The following is a 17,089-nucleotide window of genomic DNA, read 5'->3' as shown; positions in this document are numbered from 1 at the left end:
GTTTAATCACCTTAGAATGGTCCTTTATATTTAAATACTTTATATTTATCATCAGGAGCCGGGTCTCTACGGAGGCCGCCATTTTTTTACAGTAGCCCAAACTGGAAAACTAAAACTTTTGAGTTTTTATGACAACTGAAGCTGCCACAGGTTTCTCTTTCATGTGGAAGGGGATTGTGAGGGACCAGTAGGTGGCAGTAGCAATGACGAATCAATCCATGATACAAGCTAACAAATCAGGAACGGATACGACCAAATCAAGAAGCAAACAAGGGTGTAGCTTCATTATCTCTTAAAATCTCTGTCTGTCCACACTAAAATGGAATCCTGCAGTTTTCAAACTTAGAGTCTCCATTTTGGAGCGTGAAAACTTGCCCACTTTTCGAGTGGGCTAGTGTGGACGGCAGGCTTGAACGTAGTAGCTAGAGAGCAGCGCATTTTAAAGCTTAAATGTATAAATGTGTGGTGTTGCAAAAGCGAGCTCAATATTCGAGCAACTGCATGTTGACAAATTCAGTATTTTAACTGATAAGGTAGAAATGAGTGTTTCAAATGCCCCAAGTGGCCAAAACATTCTGTTATGACAGTAGAAGTAGCAAAAGACACTGTAAAAAGTGATGATTATCCTTGAAACATCCAAATCTCCATTTTAAAAACAATTGATTGACATGAAAACTACAGCTGTAATGCTCATAAAGCATAATGATCAAATAACTAAAGCAAAGGTTCTCAGTAAAGTTCGAACACGAGGTCTGGTACATGACCGAATAAACCTAATTTAAATCGAAACACAGATAATAACGTGTTTTGATTGACACATTGAAATAACCCTTCATTCACAATAATAGAGTTTTCTGAGAAACACAATGACCCAGGATCACTCAGCACCAAACACTTCAATCCAGTATAAACAAAAGACTCAACCGAGGAATTTGCACGTATCGATTCAGATTCTGAGAACTCAGTTAATCTGCCTGAAACTATTTTTCTGTGAAGCTTGTCAATGTTGTTTTATCAATTTCATTTCAGACAGAAGCGACAGGACCAGCTTTAAAAAAGCCCATTTTGAAAAAACCGTAGAGAAACGTTGGACATTCGGTTAATTGCATCGCGCCGGTCCTGCCAATACTCAGAAACTGGAATTTGATTAGGATTCAGACTTTATTATTATTATTGTTTTGTTTTTTGCAGAGTCTAAGTGATCTCCAGAAGACCTTATCACATTGCACCATATTTGTATAGAACTCACACAAATCAAATTCACACAGGCTCCTATTTTTTTTTTTTTTCCACGGGAGAGAAAGCCCATTTGTATTCTGGGTGTGACGCCTCAAATCTGCATCCAAATGGGGGGAGAAATATTTATGCTGCGAGATGATGGCGCTCTTCATTGTCAATTTGCTTGAACATAAAAGTGCATTAGAAGGTAGGTGCATTCCTGCCCAGGCAAGTCAGGACAGCAATCAGCCAATGAGGCGTCAGATAGACACGAGAAAAGAGACGAGGGGAGAATCAAGGTGGAGGGAAAACCTCTGGGCGGCCTCGGGCTGCAGAGCCTGCAGACACGGCCGACACCCAGGAATCTCTCACAAAAACATCCAAGCTGCAATAAATGTCGAAAGGCTCTGAATCAAACATCATCAATTAGACATGAGAAGAGCTTGGGTGTGATTATTAATAGGTAAGATTACTATGTGCATTTTTACAGACGTGCATATGAGAGAAGGTGCAGAGCATGAATATGAAGCGATGATGGCAGACAAAGACTCTTAATGCTGCATGTTCTGCATGTTCTACATACATGAATAAACAATAAGCATCTGCGATATGATCGTGCAACATTCACGTATGTTATTAGTGAAGACAATTCTGAATTGATGTTAGTGTGGACCAAGTGTGTGTTTTAACGTAGATGCAGATGTGCAGTGATGGTTCACTCCTACATCAAGATACTGCAGTTTGGATGTTGATCTTTGAGATTAGATTTGGATTAAAATGATCTGTTTCCTGTGGATTAAAGTAAAAGTCAATGCTTACTGAGATTTATTCCGGCTCCTGCAGATGGACTCATAACACATGAGTACATGAGTACATGAGATGCAAAAACGAGCAAAATTATTGCCAACACTATTTTGGTGGTGTAAAGCACTTCAGGTCATTCAGCGAAGTTCTGGCAAAGATTTTAAGGAATACTGTGTCGGATAAAAAGAGCATTTACTATTTAAGAAAGGTAATAAGAGAGAAATTAAGCTTATAAACTTGAATTTCTAATCTATTCCAACTCGCCCATATGCTTATAGGGATATATTCAATTAAATCATAAGAAACATTATCTCAAGGCACCAAATAAGGTCGAAGCCTCACAATATTATAGAGAAACCCAACAACTCCCTCATTAACTGGAAGAAACCTCCAACAGAACCAGACTGGAACCAGTTGGAACCAGTTGGCGTCCCGTCGGGGGTGAAGAGGCGACTTGTGTCAAATGTCAAAAAGTGAATCGTGTTGATGATGCTGCAGTTGTCTCCTGATCACAGTGAACCTTTTCAATCTAATCTTAAACCAACACAGGGGTTCAGCCATGTGTGGAGGATCCCAGTAACACACACACACACACACACACACACACACACACACACACACACACACACACACACACACACACACACACACACACACACACACAGGTGTCATCACCGAGGCTAATCTGCCCGTTGAATCTGAACGTGTTGGAGCTCACATTCCTCACAGTGACGTGTTCCAACGGAGCCTCCACTCCGGTGAACTGCTGCCTTCAGGGAGCGTGCAGCTGGAAACACCTCCTCCCTCAGCTCGGTCTCTCCGTCTAAGGGTCAGCGCTCATCTCCAAAAAAGCCTCTCTGCATGGCCGTGTTTCCACCGGCAACCTCGCTTGTTCACTGCAGCAAAAAACATGGAGGTGCAGCTTTTCTCCCCTGAACCTGAGGACTGGGTGCGCCGTCGACCAGGCTGTCAGAGGCTGGAGACAACAACACGTTTGAGTCACAACACCATGAAATATTGAGCAAACACAAAGACGGTGATGAGATTGTTTTGCAGACAAAACACCTGAAGGATATTAAGCGTAAACACGTTTGTAAAAGTGAAATGATGTCAGACAGACCTGCTCTGAGTCAGAGTCAGGGAGCAGCAGCAATCAGATGAACTCAGCGGAGCTTGTTAAACAGGCACTTTGGAGCCTGTTTATTTTCACTCAGCGCTTCATGTTTATGTTTCTGCATATTATTTAATACGTCAATAAAGAAATGCTGCAGCGTCAATGCCGTTTGTGGAGACTTCCTGTTTAACACCGAGCGTTTTGATCTCATCTGAGCCAGCTCCCCCCCCCCCCGAAACAACAGCATGCTCACACCTTTGTCAGAGACTTCAAGGGGACCTCAGTTCATGCAGTTGATGCACAGTGATACAGGCTGTCAGTGCCGTGGAGCCAAATAGGTTGTATATTATGTGTGTGTTTGCGTGAGACGTTTTCAAAACAAAGCAACGCCCGGGAGTTCAAACAGTTCACGCTGCAGCCAGTGGAGCCGAAAGGAAAACTCTCCTGCAAAGTCTCTCTCAGTGTGGTTGGGAAGCCGGAGTGCAGAGTTTTCAGAGGCTCGTTTTTCAGCTGTCACCTTCCAGTGGTCCAAAAGATTACCCCCCCACCCCCCACCCCCCCCACCCCTCAACCCGAACGAGCCACACTGTCCACGGCTGTCAGGCCCACACAGAACACAGAGGTAAGAGCACAGTCTGTCTCCGGAGAACTACAGCTCATAACTCAGAGATATTGGTGTCCTTGTCAATAAAATCACATATAAAGAAGATTGGCCTCAAATGAATGTGCTCTCCAGAGAAATATCTTGTCAGCTGAGGTGAGGCGCTGCACCTCAGGAATGTGCCGGCGCTGTTCCTCCTGCACCCCCCCACCCACTCACCCCCCCAACCCCCCCCTCAAAACACCCTGCCATTGTGATGGGGAAGGAATGCTTTTCAAAAAGTTAGTCCTTTCACACTGAGGGATGTCGGGTGTCGCCTTGTTTTTCATTTAAGGGCCGAGAAGGGGGGACACGGCTCGAGACGTGTCTTCATGCAAACTACACACATGTAAATACTATGTACACTGATTTTAGGGCTGGATGATGTTCAGGAGGTGAAATGTAGAGCTACGTCTTTAACTGACTACAAAGGCGATTCTTTTTTCGCCTCAGTTGTGAGTTATCCCTGAACTATCTTTCTGAAAATGGGTTCGGGGAGGGGGGGGCTGGTGAAGTACTTCAGAGATGCTCAGGCCTAATGAAGAATGTATAGTTTACTCTGGAGATCAGGACCAAAATGAGAAAATTACAGCAGCGACTCATCAGATAACGAACGCGAGGCCCTTATTTGATGAATATTACATGAAACTCCTTTATTCCATTTGTAAGTTCAAGGCTCTTCTTTCAAAGCCTTTGACGTGGATGATATGTTGTGTTAATAGTATGATTTTTAATATATTGTTGTTTGGACACCGAGGCTTTGGGAATACACCTTCACTTTGTTTATCTGCCCCTTTCTCGATTCTTGGGAGTAGAACCACGCCACATATCAGGGTGTGGCGGCTTTTTATGACCGGGAAGAAAATGGGCGGTCCTCCTCAGGTGAGAGCGTCTTATTGGTCGGCGCAGGTCTCTAAAACCCCAATACCTGAATCAGGTAGAGAAAAAAGCCAGAGAGGACACAGATAGCTCCCAGTCAGTCGCACCTTCAGTCGCTCCTGCAGGCGGCTTTCAACGTTTTTCCGCTGTTTGATTTGCACCGAAAAAACAAAAGGAATCACAGGGGAACTAAAGGAGCAAATCAGGTGAGTGATGCTTTTTCGAACAAGGTAAGGAAACGCCTGTGCACAGAAACAAGTCTGATCCAGACAGCAGAGTTGTCAAGAGCTACAGCTTTATCACAACCAACGGCAGAAGCAGTTGTAGTCAATGTGTTAAAATGATAAGATCACCCGGAGGGATTCAGGTGTTTTTGTTTTAAGATTCTGCAGAAACAACCAAGATTTTCTAAGTACGGGAGAAGGACTGAGGGGAAAAAGTCTGAATGGGTCTAAATGCATAAAAGAGGGGAAAGTGTGACTATCACAAAGCTTCAGGTGCTTCAGGGGGTCGAGCAAAGTGTTCAGTTGGTGTTGTGTTTCCTCAGGAGTGGGACTGGAGGCTCGGGGGTGGAGGGAGGGGGGGAGGGGGGGTGGCTGTGGCGGGGTTGCATCACTCACGAGCAGACAGTCACTCAGCTCAGGCCTGTGATAACGTGCCAGAGCCCAGGATTTCAACAGCAGCCTGAAACCCTGGAGCCACGAGCGGAGCAGGGCAGGCCTGGTCTCGCTCAGACTCGGGCTCCAACTCCAGGAAAAAGGGAGAGGCCGGCATCCAACTGCTGCCGCACTCATCTGCCACCCCCTCACCCTCCGAGGCGTCCTCATAAATCATACAGTCCCAATCGCCCCGCTCGGCGCCAGGTGCCACGGCGCCTCCATCCTGCAGATTAACACTGAAAGTGAAAGCTTAGGGCTTTTCCTCAATGTTACTTTCCCCAGTAAAAACTCATTGTAGGGTATCAGAGGAGATAAGGTTGTGTTTTAATTGTTGTTATTTGTCATGTTAATATGTTGTGTCCCCCCCCCCCCCCAGACGCCATCGGCAGGAATATTCCATGTGTTCTATCCTTCATTCCACCGGAGTCTGTATCTGCAGTTAACCAGATTTCAGTGGTGTGAAGTGTAAGAGACATGGGGATATGACTTCACCAGCAAATAGTCACAACACCAGACGGCAGCCGAGTCACAAGCCGAGGAAATAACTCAGTTTGTGTCTGCAGTTTTTCCTTTGGTTGTATTTTCAATGACGGAAACTAGTTTTTCTCTCCTATGAAATCCTGCTCTTTACGGTGCTGTGTACTTTTCCTGTGATGCATAGAATAAAATGTGCCATGTGTGTATTCTCATCAATAAGATAATGTACTGAGCAACTCTGTAATGTGAATAAATTTCCTGACCTCCTGCTCATGTGTTCAATATTTTCTGCAAGTGCAACATTTCAAATCATTACTGAGCCATTATACCACCCACTCCAAAATCTTTCTGTGGTTCTCAGCCCCAGAGCGTGATTCTGTTTTTTTTTCCAGTATAGCCAACAAGGAGAGTTTGAGACTCAGCCCACACAAACAACCTTTACTGTTTGGCAAATGAAGCTTATTAACAATTTAGAACGTGCCCCCACTGTAGCACACACAACAATATCATTAAACAGGTTTTCTCAGCGGCTGGAGAGATGCACCTCAACTCCTCCCAGCACTTCTTCTCTCTGCGGTCGTGCACGTCGATGCGAAGGACTAACATAATAGTCTTCTTCAGTTTCACTTTGTAAATGCATCACACTCTTTACAATACAAGCGATGGAGATTCCATATGAGGGATTATTGGTTTTGTGGTTTTTGTAAAGCTCAGCGTGTCGAAGTGCAGGTTGTTTCATCCAGACCGTGTGGGTAAAGCTTTTAGCTCAGTGGAATTACAAATAAACAGAGCATATTGCATTTAGGTGTGTGTGAGCCCTTCACTGGCCGAGGTCTGTGTTGTTACTGACAACCAATTCCCTCCGGAGGCCTTTTAGAAACATGAAATAATAACAACACTAAAGAGCAAAGGAACATGCAGTTGGCCCATGGTTATGTATGTGAGCACGTATAAATATAAACGCACACCCCTCCTTGTCTCAATGGCACGGAATGGATTTTCCCCCCCAATGGCTTCTAAATGTATTTTAGTAACTCAGCGATGTCAGGCTTTGAAGTGCATCGCTACGAGCAACGTGAGTCTCTGAGACAACAGGAAAACAGGCAGGCGGAGGAAACAATGTGCTGGGATACGAGGAACATGCCCCCGAATGTTCTGTGTGGTCGGGTTAACAACCTGCGGTGGATGTGCAAACACCACAGAATGTCATCTAACCCCATTTCAATCAGATCCAGATTGTTATTTGGATCCGCACCACACGTTCATAAATATCAGTCGTCTAAACGTGTCAGATTTTTTTAGAATCAAGACTGTGAAATCAAAGAAGTTCCTAAACTCACCCATATCTCATCCTTATCAACTTACATGGAAACCGGGGGAAATATGCACTTCCTGAAGTTACATACAGATAAACTAGCAGATGTAGCATGTGATCTGCAGTGGTCAGACAGAGTTAATGGTAGATACAGTCTGTCCCTGAAAAACTAAACTGATTGTCTGGTTCACTAACGAGGACATAATCAATCAGCTCTCAAGGACAGAGATGATCCAAAAAGCAGAGAAGACGAAGGTGATCGATGATGATGATGATGATGATGATGATGATGATGATGATGATGATGTCACCTGTTGGTTCCCTGAGTCAAATGTGATCCACCTTTAATAGTTCACTATTACCCATTTTATAAGCATTATGAAAAAAGGACAGAAAGCTGAATAAGAAAATGTTTATTATTAATAGAAATGTCATTAATTCATGTTTACATGTAAAAGTCATATTGTTTTCACAAAGAAGCCAATCCTACGTAGAGAAAATATAAAATTCATTAAAAAAAATTTAAAAAAACAGACACAGACAACAACATAACAGTTTGAAACATTGAACTTTTGATTTGATTTGAACATTTCATAGACATTTATGTTTACTGATTTTAATTAAGCTGTTTATGGTGAAAACTAGAATATTTAGGCTGTTCACAAAATGTTTTGATGAAATATGAAATAAAAACTATTAAAAACTAATAACAACTCCTTATTGGAACTGATTTATTTATTTTCAACATTTGTTGTTAAACTTCACATGTTTGTTGTGCCAGGTTTCTTATTTGCTCACATAGATATTTCTATTTTAAAAAATTTGAAGTAAAAACCTATCTAACAAACTAACTAACTTTACTTTTTAAAATGTTGAACAGGAATATAAGTGTGTCAAACATTTTCATTATCAGTTGATGGATTCTTCAATTTCTCACAAATTAGAAAAATAATCCATTCATAAACAGATTCTCTGTGGCACTAGTTCAATTCAGCAAACTTTATTGGCTTGACAGCTTAATAACAACAACAATGATATTTGAAAAACAAACAGAATATCTTTTGCATCCTGATTGGCTGTTTCAAAAAAATTAAAACAGAATGTTACACTGTCAGTTGGCTTGTTACTGGTTCAACTCTACATCATTTTGTCAGTTATAAAACCTCATCAGTTGTTTGCAGCCTGGTTTGATTCACACAACTTCAGCTGTAATCGAAAATGTGGACATTGTGTCTCCTCTCCATCTGTCCACTTCTGAGTGGGACGCTCGGAGAGGACACAGGTGAGAGCAGATGTTCCCACAGCAGCCGGCGCGTTGCGAAGACTCAACTGGAGTCTGAATGTGCTGATTTGCTCTGTTCTCTGTGGTGAAATGTTGTTTGTTCGGTCTCTATTCACGGTGACAGTTTGACTGGAGCAGCCGCTGCTAATTGAGAGTGCAACCATGCTGCAGAAATGTTGTTTACGGTGTCGGCCGGATGCTTCGTTAAATCAGATTTACACTGTTGTTAATGTGGCCGGTGAAAACAGACTCAGGCCCAACTGCATCTCTTTCTGTTTTTCTCTGTGTTTAGTGGCAGAAGATGTCGGTGTCCATCAACTGCAGCGTTTGGTGGAGTTGCTGACGCACAGAGAGTGCGAGGACCTGCTGGTCACCCTCTCTCACCGGGAGGAGAACATCTTCCAGCATCTCAAGCGCCTCTCACCAGAGAACAACCAGCTGGATCTCAAACCGCGAGCCAAGAGAGACACGTCCTCCTCTGAGGGTTCGTACCGAAACATGTCTCACCTGAAACTTTTGGCACATTAGTCCACAGGGTTCATAGATGGTCTATCGCATGCATTGGAAGTTAGAGGGCAGATATCAAGGGCAAGAAGACAGATAACAGAGAGGAGACGCTCACTTGGAGCTGTAATAAGTCAGACGTGAGGAGAAGTCCACCCTGGGACCTGTCTCCGTCTCCGCCTGCTGGTGAGTGTCTGTCTGACTGTCAGAGGCCTGTCTGTGTCAGATCCATATGTTGTGTGTTTACCAGATAGCGAGGCTGAGTGCCGGACGGCCCTGACAGACTGGCTGCTGAGATACGGCGAGCGGATCTACTACGACAAGCTCTCCCGCGCCTTGATGCACATCGGCAGAACCGACATCGCCATTGGTGAGAAACAGGCGGAGGCGGGTGGGGGGGGGGGGGGGTAGCGGGGGACACGTGGCTCCTGCAGAGCCCAGTGATCTATTTTTAAATACACCAGTTTTGTGTGGGAGGGCCACTAGGAGGTGAAACGTTGTTGGAGCAAAACATCTCAGCATGTCCCTCCTCGAAATGCAAATTGGAACAAAGCCCGATTTGGGTTCACGTGGATGTGTTTCTCGGAATCGGTTTATTTCGGTCAAGAAGGCCTCCGTGCCACTAACGACGGTGTGTAATCGCCTCATTACTTTGAGATTTGTTTTAATTGGAACTTCAAAAAGTGGCATATATTTTGCACACTGCCAGTCGTTGGCATGTGTTTGCAGTCCGGTGTGTGCGCGCAACTCGGCAGCCGAGCGGTGTCAGATAGAGGGAGGTGTAAATGATCTGACAGAGGACTCAGTGGAGCCGACACCAGCCACAGAACAAACCATCTGCTCCTTTCATCGGCAGCTTTGGAGGGAAAAGAGGGGACAAGGAGAGGATGGGAAGAGATGAGTTATAAGACGTGAGGAGGGAGAGTGCATGAAAATAAAAGCTGTTTGGATGCAGAATGCGGCAATTACCCTGCACTTGATTGCAGTTCTGAAGAGATCCACTCATACGTCGGAGCTTGAGTGGCTGGTTTTGTTTTATTCCGAACTAAAGGATGGCAGTTGTTCTCCTGCCAGAACTAATTATGTTCATGGCAAGAAAACAACAATTAAATTCAAATTCACAACCTTTTTTATGGGGATGGAACACAAGCGCTCAGAGCACTTGAAGTGACAGAGAAATACTCTTTTACCTTGGCCCTGCTTGTGTTTGTGCTCTCACAGAAGTGGGGATGAACATCAACGAGGACAAAACCTCGAACCTGAAGCGCTACGTCGACGACTATCACAAGTACGTGAGCTCGTTACACGTCCCTTCAGTCCAGTCGGATGCAAAACGCCACCGGGACACGGGTCACAAAAGAAAGAGAAAAGGTAAAGAAAAAGTCTCACGCAGAAGAATAGACTGAGTGAATCTTAATCTTGGGCTACTGAAGTGGAGAGGAGATTTTTTCGGGGTTACCCCTCTGGAGGCCGCCTGAATGACAAATTATGTAATGTTTCACTGAACCATGAATCTATTAAGTGTTTAGATGAGATGCTGGATTAGATTTGGTGGCCGTGGGCAAGCTTCCAACTCATTACTCCTCCACATCAACACTCTCGCTGTATGAGGAGTATTTCCCAGGACACCTTGAAATTCAAAAATGTAATTATCACCTGTCCATTTTTTTTTCTGAATCCTCCCGGGCGTTTAATTCAAGTTAAGACTTGACAAAGAAAATGCTCCCACGGTCCTTGTGTGATTGTAAGTGTGTCTGTCGTCTTTGTGCTGTGTGTGTGTGTGTGTGTGTGTGTGTTAGTGAAGGATCTGTCATGGAGTGACCTGGACCTGGTTGTGGAGGTGGCTCCTGTCCCTTCGTACCCGAAGGGCCCGTTGGACGTGGTTCTGCCCGTCCTGTACGGCGTCCTGCTTGGCTTCGGAGTCAGCCTGCTCGCCGGGGTCTCCATCGTCCTCATCACCATCCACGTCTCCCGCAGAGCCACCACCCCCCGGGTCACTGGCAGCTGTCGCTCCAAGCTCAAGGTCTGATGCTAAGATGTCAGATGTAGGATGCAGCTCCTGTGAAGTCAGACAAACAGTTCAGGGCTTTAAAATGACATTTAAATAAAGTTGGCATCGCATTTATTACTCATGCATTCCCTTTTATTTATTAAGGTTTTAATTAACCTAAACTTCCCACGTCCACAGTGATCAGCAGAGGAACCGATATGAGAACTCAAGTATCACAAATCTCTGCCTGTCGACTGACACCAAACAGATGTCCTATGAGGCTGCTGTATATTTTCTTTTTTAATATAACTTTTCTTAATAATCTAGTGCATCAACCAATGAGCTCGCGTTTCATTTTCAGAAGGAAGATCTGACATTTGACGTAAAACCAGTAACACACACTGTAAAAAAAAGGTTCTTTCACAGAAATGTATTGTATTATTTTAGTTTTCTTTCTAAATTAAGTTTAAATGCGATAATAAAACAGTAAATAAATTTTTATTACGGCATTATCCATTAAGTTATAGTTGTAATAGTGGATTTTAGATGATTAAATCCCTCAGCACCTGAAGGGACCTTTGGACATGGCTCTGCCCGTCTTGTACGACGTCCTGTTGGGACTCAGTGGCACCTTGCTCTCCGGCGTCTTCATCCTCCTCTTCATCCTCCTCTTCATCCTCCTCATCTCCTACAGAACCATCACCACCAGGGTCACTGGCTTCTCTCTTTCCAAACCCAGGTTGGAGATGCTAACTTGTAGGATGCAGCTCCTGGGAGGTTTAGGGCTTTAAATCACACTAAAGTAACACATGCATTCTTTTTAAATGCCTAAACTTCCGATGTCCACAGTGAGCCGCAGAAGAACCAATACAGAAACTCAATCATATTGATTCCACCACACCAGGTCAACTAGGACAGTGATAATGCCGTTTCAGATGAAGTAATTATCCATGCTGTGTGGAGCTGGACCGGTGAGCGCTCCAGTCCTGCCAGTGGGTGGACGACTAGTGGTGTGACAGATGCTTTGGAACCCAGCCCTCACACCAAAGGTTGTTCCGGTGTTACTGTGATAGCGATGCCACTTTCCATTTCCCCTCCAAGTGACGGCAACGTGCCCGTCTGGCATCGGAGAACAACTAATTATCCAGCCTGGCGCCTGCTTCCCGGGGGCCTGGCCGATGCCTCCACAGGCAGCCCGAAAAGACTAATAACAATGACAACGCCGGCAGACAATGGAGCGCTGCTGGTTGTGATGGGAGCTTCTGGCGGCCGACGGAAGCCAAATAGACGACACGGAGCTATGTATCTGTTTTTTAAAGGTGTGAGGTATAAGCGAGGATTGTTAGCGAGCTGAGAAAACTCGATGTAGGTTCAGAAAATGTCACTGGAAACCAAACAGAATCAAATTGTCTGCTTCAGATGATTCAAATTGACTCCGGTGACGTTCACAGGCTTCGATTAAGAGACGCATTTGCTTACATGAGGGTGTTTTTCACGTTAACTCTGCTGAGACACAGTTTAATAAGAACAATAGCGAGACACTCGTGGCGCCGGTGTATCTTCTAGCTTCTTGTTCCCAGTTTCTTACACTATCCCCACTTTCTTCTTCATAATTGAACTAATTACTTCATTATACAAATGTGGCCTCATGTGCTCCAGGAGGCAGACAGCCTGGATTAACTGTGGCACTAAGCAGCAATTACAGACAATTAGTTCATAAATCAACATTTAAACAAATTATAATGCAAAGCAAAGCCGTGTGAGCAACGATCTGAAAGGACAAAAGGCCGTGGATTGGATTTTTGATTTATTCACTAACGATGACTTTAATAATGTGACACGTGACACATGACGATGTTCTATCAGGCTGCGATATTTGTTCTTTTTGATTTGGACTTTTATTAATACTCTGGTGCATCAACCAATTTGCTCGCATTTCATTTTTAAAAGGAAAATATTTTTTTTAAGATAAAAACAGAAACATACACTATAAAATATTTTTTGCAAATATTATTTTTTTCTAAATTAAATGTAAATACCATTTAACTACAGTAAATAACTTATATTGAAATCATTAAAATTTAAATAAAAGCTTTAATTTGTAAATAAATTTAATGGGAAATTATAGATTTCTCTACGGTTATTCAATCGCTGAATGGTCTTGAATATACATTTTAATTTAATTATATATAAAAACACAAAAAGGTATGTATTTGTATCTGCATTTTCTTTTTAAATCTATGTTTTTGTTTTCCTGTAATTTGATGGGAAGCAACTCTTCCTACCAGACTTTATTATTTTTCTAGAGCGTCCTTTCTATTTATAGTAACTTCGTGTTGTAACAGTTAGTCTTTTCGCTCCGTGTGTCTTCAGACATCATTGTGTTTCACCTTCATCAGCGAACCTCCCGGGCGGCAGAACTCTTCACGATAAAACTTCCCGCGTCCTTTCGGTTTCCCTGCCGGCTGTGAGGATCCTGCAGGTGCCGACTGTGACAGCTTCACCTGCTGCGGGCTCACCTGTGTTCCTGGAACCAGTGGAGAGGAAAGCCAGCGTACCGTTTGCATGAATAACTCACAGAAACAACACGCCACATGGGGCCTGCATCATGGTTGTGACACTCCTCAGCATCGCCCAGGTCCCACCAGGAAGCTTCTCTGGTAGCGGATGAGGGAAACTGCAGAAAGCACCTCCGGCCTGTTTGGGCGCACCGTGTAACTTCCGGACCGCACAGCACAGTACACAATCTCATATTCCACGAAGCGTAGGTCTGACCACGTGATCGTCTGCAACCTGGTCCTTTAAGATGCATTTCATTCACTGAGCGCCAGAATAGGCAAATGTTCATCTCAGGCCATTCTCATGCAAAAGGCTGAAGCAATCACAGACGTCATGGATGAATAGAGAAAGACATGAAATTGACATTTACAGCCAGACGTGTGAGGATATGGTTTCCAGGCATTTCCATTCTCATGTAAAATAGGCCTTTTTTCCTTCTCTTCTTTTTACGGCGGTTTCTTTGGGTTATTTAACAGTTTGCAGAGCAGCAGCTTATCAAACCCTATTCTCCGAGGAGGGCACATCTGTCTGTTGTCATTGGCTGCGCTCGGCATGAGGAGTCAAGTGTTCGTCTGGATGAGAATGTAGATGGACGGGATGTGATGCGTGCCAAGGGGACACTCAGACAGAGGGGCCACGTCCTCCATGTGCTGAGGCTGAGCGTTCTGCACCGCGGCCTCTCGGGTGTGCTTAGTGCCACTGAAGGCTTTAACTTCCCCCTCCCTCCATTTGCATCTTCATTCATCTGCAGGGCCACTGAGGCGCCGCGGTCCCCGCTCAGCCATCACTCTACGTTTGCTCAATATATATGGATCACAGGAAACAAGATCACAACACCAGCTCTTTTAAAGTCAGACTTCTTTTTTTCCTTTTATTTTAATCGCCTCAGCTCCAGCTTTCATAACTTTGTCTTTCATGGTATCCTTCGGGGGGGGGATCTGAGACTTCTTCAAAGTTTTCAGTGCTTGATCAGACAAGAGCGGTTCTGGGGGGGGTTCAGGGACAAAGCCACAGTGCCCTCCTCTGTTCGGCTCAGGTCGTTACAGCAGACAATCAACAAGAGTGGAATTATACTTTTGCTTTAATGGTTCTATTAAAGAGCGAGTTTAAATGGCTATGATGAACCTGTGAGCTGTAATAGCAGAGGATTATGTGAGTGGTTCATAGTGTGGATAATATATTGTAAAAAGCTGAAAGAGAGAGAGAGAGCAATAAAATGTATTATTCAAAAAAAAAGAGAGGAGACGTGATTATTCCTGGAGGAAACTCAGCAGGTACTATTGCTATTAGATATTATGAGGTTATGTGTTTAAGCAATATTACACAAAAACTCCAGGGCAGATTAACATGAAACCTGGATGGGAGGATGGGACGTGGGTCAGAGGTACGACCTTTGTCAACATTTTCTTCATTTTTCCAGGAAATAATTCATGGAATTCATTAAAGAAATCATTAAAAGGAACTGATGTCGATGAATGGGTGAAATTTGGTGCAGCTTCTATGAATTTAAAGGGACTGTTTGGCCTTGGTGGAAGAATTAAGTGCTGTTGTGGATTGTTAATGTGATACTAGAGAAACATTTACACCTTGTCGATTGACAGTTGTTGAGGATCAGTGGCGTCGTCACAATAACAGGAAAACGCTTCATACTCCTAAATGCCCTAAAGACACGAGTGTAATGTCTTGGGCACCTGCATGAGCGTAAATGTGCAGCACGTGTTAAAATAAGTTTTTATTGAAAACACGTTCAGGTTTGTTTTCAGTAATGTTTGGTTTCTCCGATGCACCCTCACTTAGAAATATATTTTTCCGTTTGAAATCTTTTGGTGCAGGACTCTTCTAGGAAAAAGTAAAAATTCAGGTGAGGATGCAAATAAACCTAATGACTTCAAACCAGAAGGAGAGAGAGGACTCATCCTGTTTTATCATTTTGTTTCACAATCCTCATGCATCCAACGACTCTGAGCTCTTAATTACAAATAATTAATAAACCAGACACACAACCACAGTTAAATTCCCCTGGTGACGGTGAGAGTTAAAGAAAAATCTGTTTTAAAAATCTGGCTGTTTGATTTTCTGTCTGTGGAGATAAAAGCCTGCAGATTTCTCCTGTGAGCTTCAAACAGGTGTGTTTCGTCTGCACCGGGGACCAGCAGGGATCCTCAGGGGACGTCACACAACAACAGAGCAAACAAACATGTCTGAAGAACGTTCTCACTGAGAATCAAGTCCAGGAATTTTGTCTTTTCTCCATCTCTCCCTTATTCTCTCTCTCTCTCTTAGCGTCGTGTGTTTGGAGGTTAATGAGTGTAAACCTCCGTGGGCCTCTTTCATGTAGAGCTCTCAGAAAAGTTAGTTTGCTAATGTTTGTGCTAATGACTCTGAAGCAGAGGTTAATTTAACTAATGGTCTCAGCCGGCTCAATCTTAAAGACATTTGAAGACAGTCAGACTCAGCTGGTCTCCGTTCCCTAAGTCTCTCTTCTTCAAGTGGGACTTTAATGGCGTGTGTCAGTGTGTGAGCACGTAGCTGCAGAGGAGCGGACGGTTTGAGGGGCGGCTGCTGCAGTAAGTGGTACATATTCTAAGTACTTAAGTATTTATTTAAGTACCCATACACACAAATGATGTTTAGTGCTCAATAACAGATATATAGGAACACGTGTGTTCAGGGCACGTTGAGGATGTGCATCGCCCCTTTGATGCTTTTCATTTCACAACAGTGACAAACAAGCTTTTAAACACCTTTCAGTAAACTGTGGTCTTAAAGAATTAGAACTGAAATGGAAATTTAGTGAAAGAAATGATAAGCAGCACTTTATCTGGGTTTATCTGTTCATGTGCTTGACTGGATCAATCATCACTTCAGACAACAAGCAAAAAAATGCTGCCATGAATGTTGTGCAGATGGAATCCTTGAAAGATAGATTCAAGACTGTGCATGAGAGAAAAGCCCAAACATGAGATGGCAATTCATCCATCATCTATGCCACCTATCCTGTTGAGGGTCGCAGGGGATTGGGGGGGGGCTGGAGCTCCACAGTCTGCATGCCTCTGGACTGAGAGGAAGCTGGAGAAAACCCACAGAGACACATGGAGATTCAAACCAGCAACCTGTGAGGCCACAACACAAACCACCAAAAGACAATCCTTCCTTGGAAATATGAAATCTTGAGAACATATCAATTGAAGTCTGATTCTTCACGCTGCAGCAAAGCTTTTCCTCGTTTACGCCCTCGTTCCTGTGAGTTTATCTCTCAAAATTAATAAAGCAATTGTGCGCGAGCTATCAAATTATGATTGTGTAATAACACTCACAACACCCCCGATGACATGTTGCAGAGCATCCTGTGGTTTCCTCCCTCGCTGCACTCTTCTAATGAGTTCCCTCAGTGTTGCACCACACTGCGCTGTTTTGCATTGTCTTGTCTAATTTCCCCGCTGATATCGAATGGCTCAGTGAGGAGCCGCTATCTGCAGCCATCACGCTGCCGCTTCCATCTAATAAGAAGACAGGAGAGCAAACAGTACCTGCCGCTCCTGTTTAATGAGAGGATGGGAAGATAAAACGCTGCACTGATGACGGGCGTATCTGTCCGACACCAATCGCTGCAATCCACCTTTGTCTTGATGCCATGTTCAGAGGGAA

At 43.9% G+C, this 17,089-nt stretch overlaps 1 protein-coding gene and 1 long non-coding RNA gene across 2 annotated transcripts; both read left to right on the top strand.

The window, feature by feature from the left end:
- The first annotated feature begins 4,736 nt into the window (after positions 1 to 4,736).
- On the top strand, positions 4,737 to 6,060 carry LOC117764527. Its single transcript, XR_004614406.1, has 2 exons — positions 4,737 to 4,861; positions 5,691 to 6,060. It is a non-coding gene; the product is annotated as an uncharacterized LOC117764527 (long non-coding RNA).
- Positions 6,061 to 8,324: 2,264 nt separating this feature from the next.
- Positions 8,325 to 10,935, top strand: LOC117764781 (transmembrane and death domain protein 1-like). The gene is made up of 5 exons (XM_034590853.1): positions 8,325 to 8,388; positions 8,681 to 8,872; positions 9,143 to 9,262; positions 10,114 to 10,263; positions 10,692 to 10,935. Exons 1-5 carry the CDS (start codon positions 8,325 to 8,327, stop codon positions 10,919 to 10,921), a joined length of 756 nt encoding a protein of 251 aa, XP_034446744.1. The 3' UTR covers positions 10,922 to 10,935.
- The last annotated feature ends 6,154 nt before the right edge of the window (positions 10,936 to 17,089 follow it).

Source organism: Hippoglossus hippoglossus, chromosome 7 (genome assembly GCF_009819705.1).
Source record: "Hippoglossus hippoglossus isolate fHipHip1 chromosome 7, fHipHip1.pri, whole genome shotgun sequence".
Classification (NCBI taxonomy): Eukaryota; Metazoa; Chordata; class Actinopteri; order Pleuronectiformes; family Pleuronectidae; genus Hippoglossus; species Hippoglossus hippoglossus.
Note: the sequence above shows the minus strand (reverse complement) of the source record. Positions and strands in the feature narration are given on the sequence as shown.

Coding starts and splice junctions, on each gene's coding strand:
- LOC117764781 (XM_034590853.1), top strand. CDS start 8,325: ATGTGGACATTGTGTCTCCTCTCCATCTGTCCACTTCTGAGTGGGACG. Junction 9,263..10,113: donor CAGAACCGACATCGCCATTG/GTGAGAAACAGG, acceptor GTGCTCTCACAG/AAGTGGGGATGAACATCAAC. Junction 10,264..10,691: donor TCACAAAAGAAAGAGAAAAG/GTAAAGAAAAAG, acceptor TGTGTGTGTTAG/TGAAGGATCTGTCATGGAGT.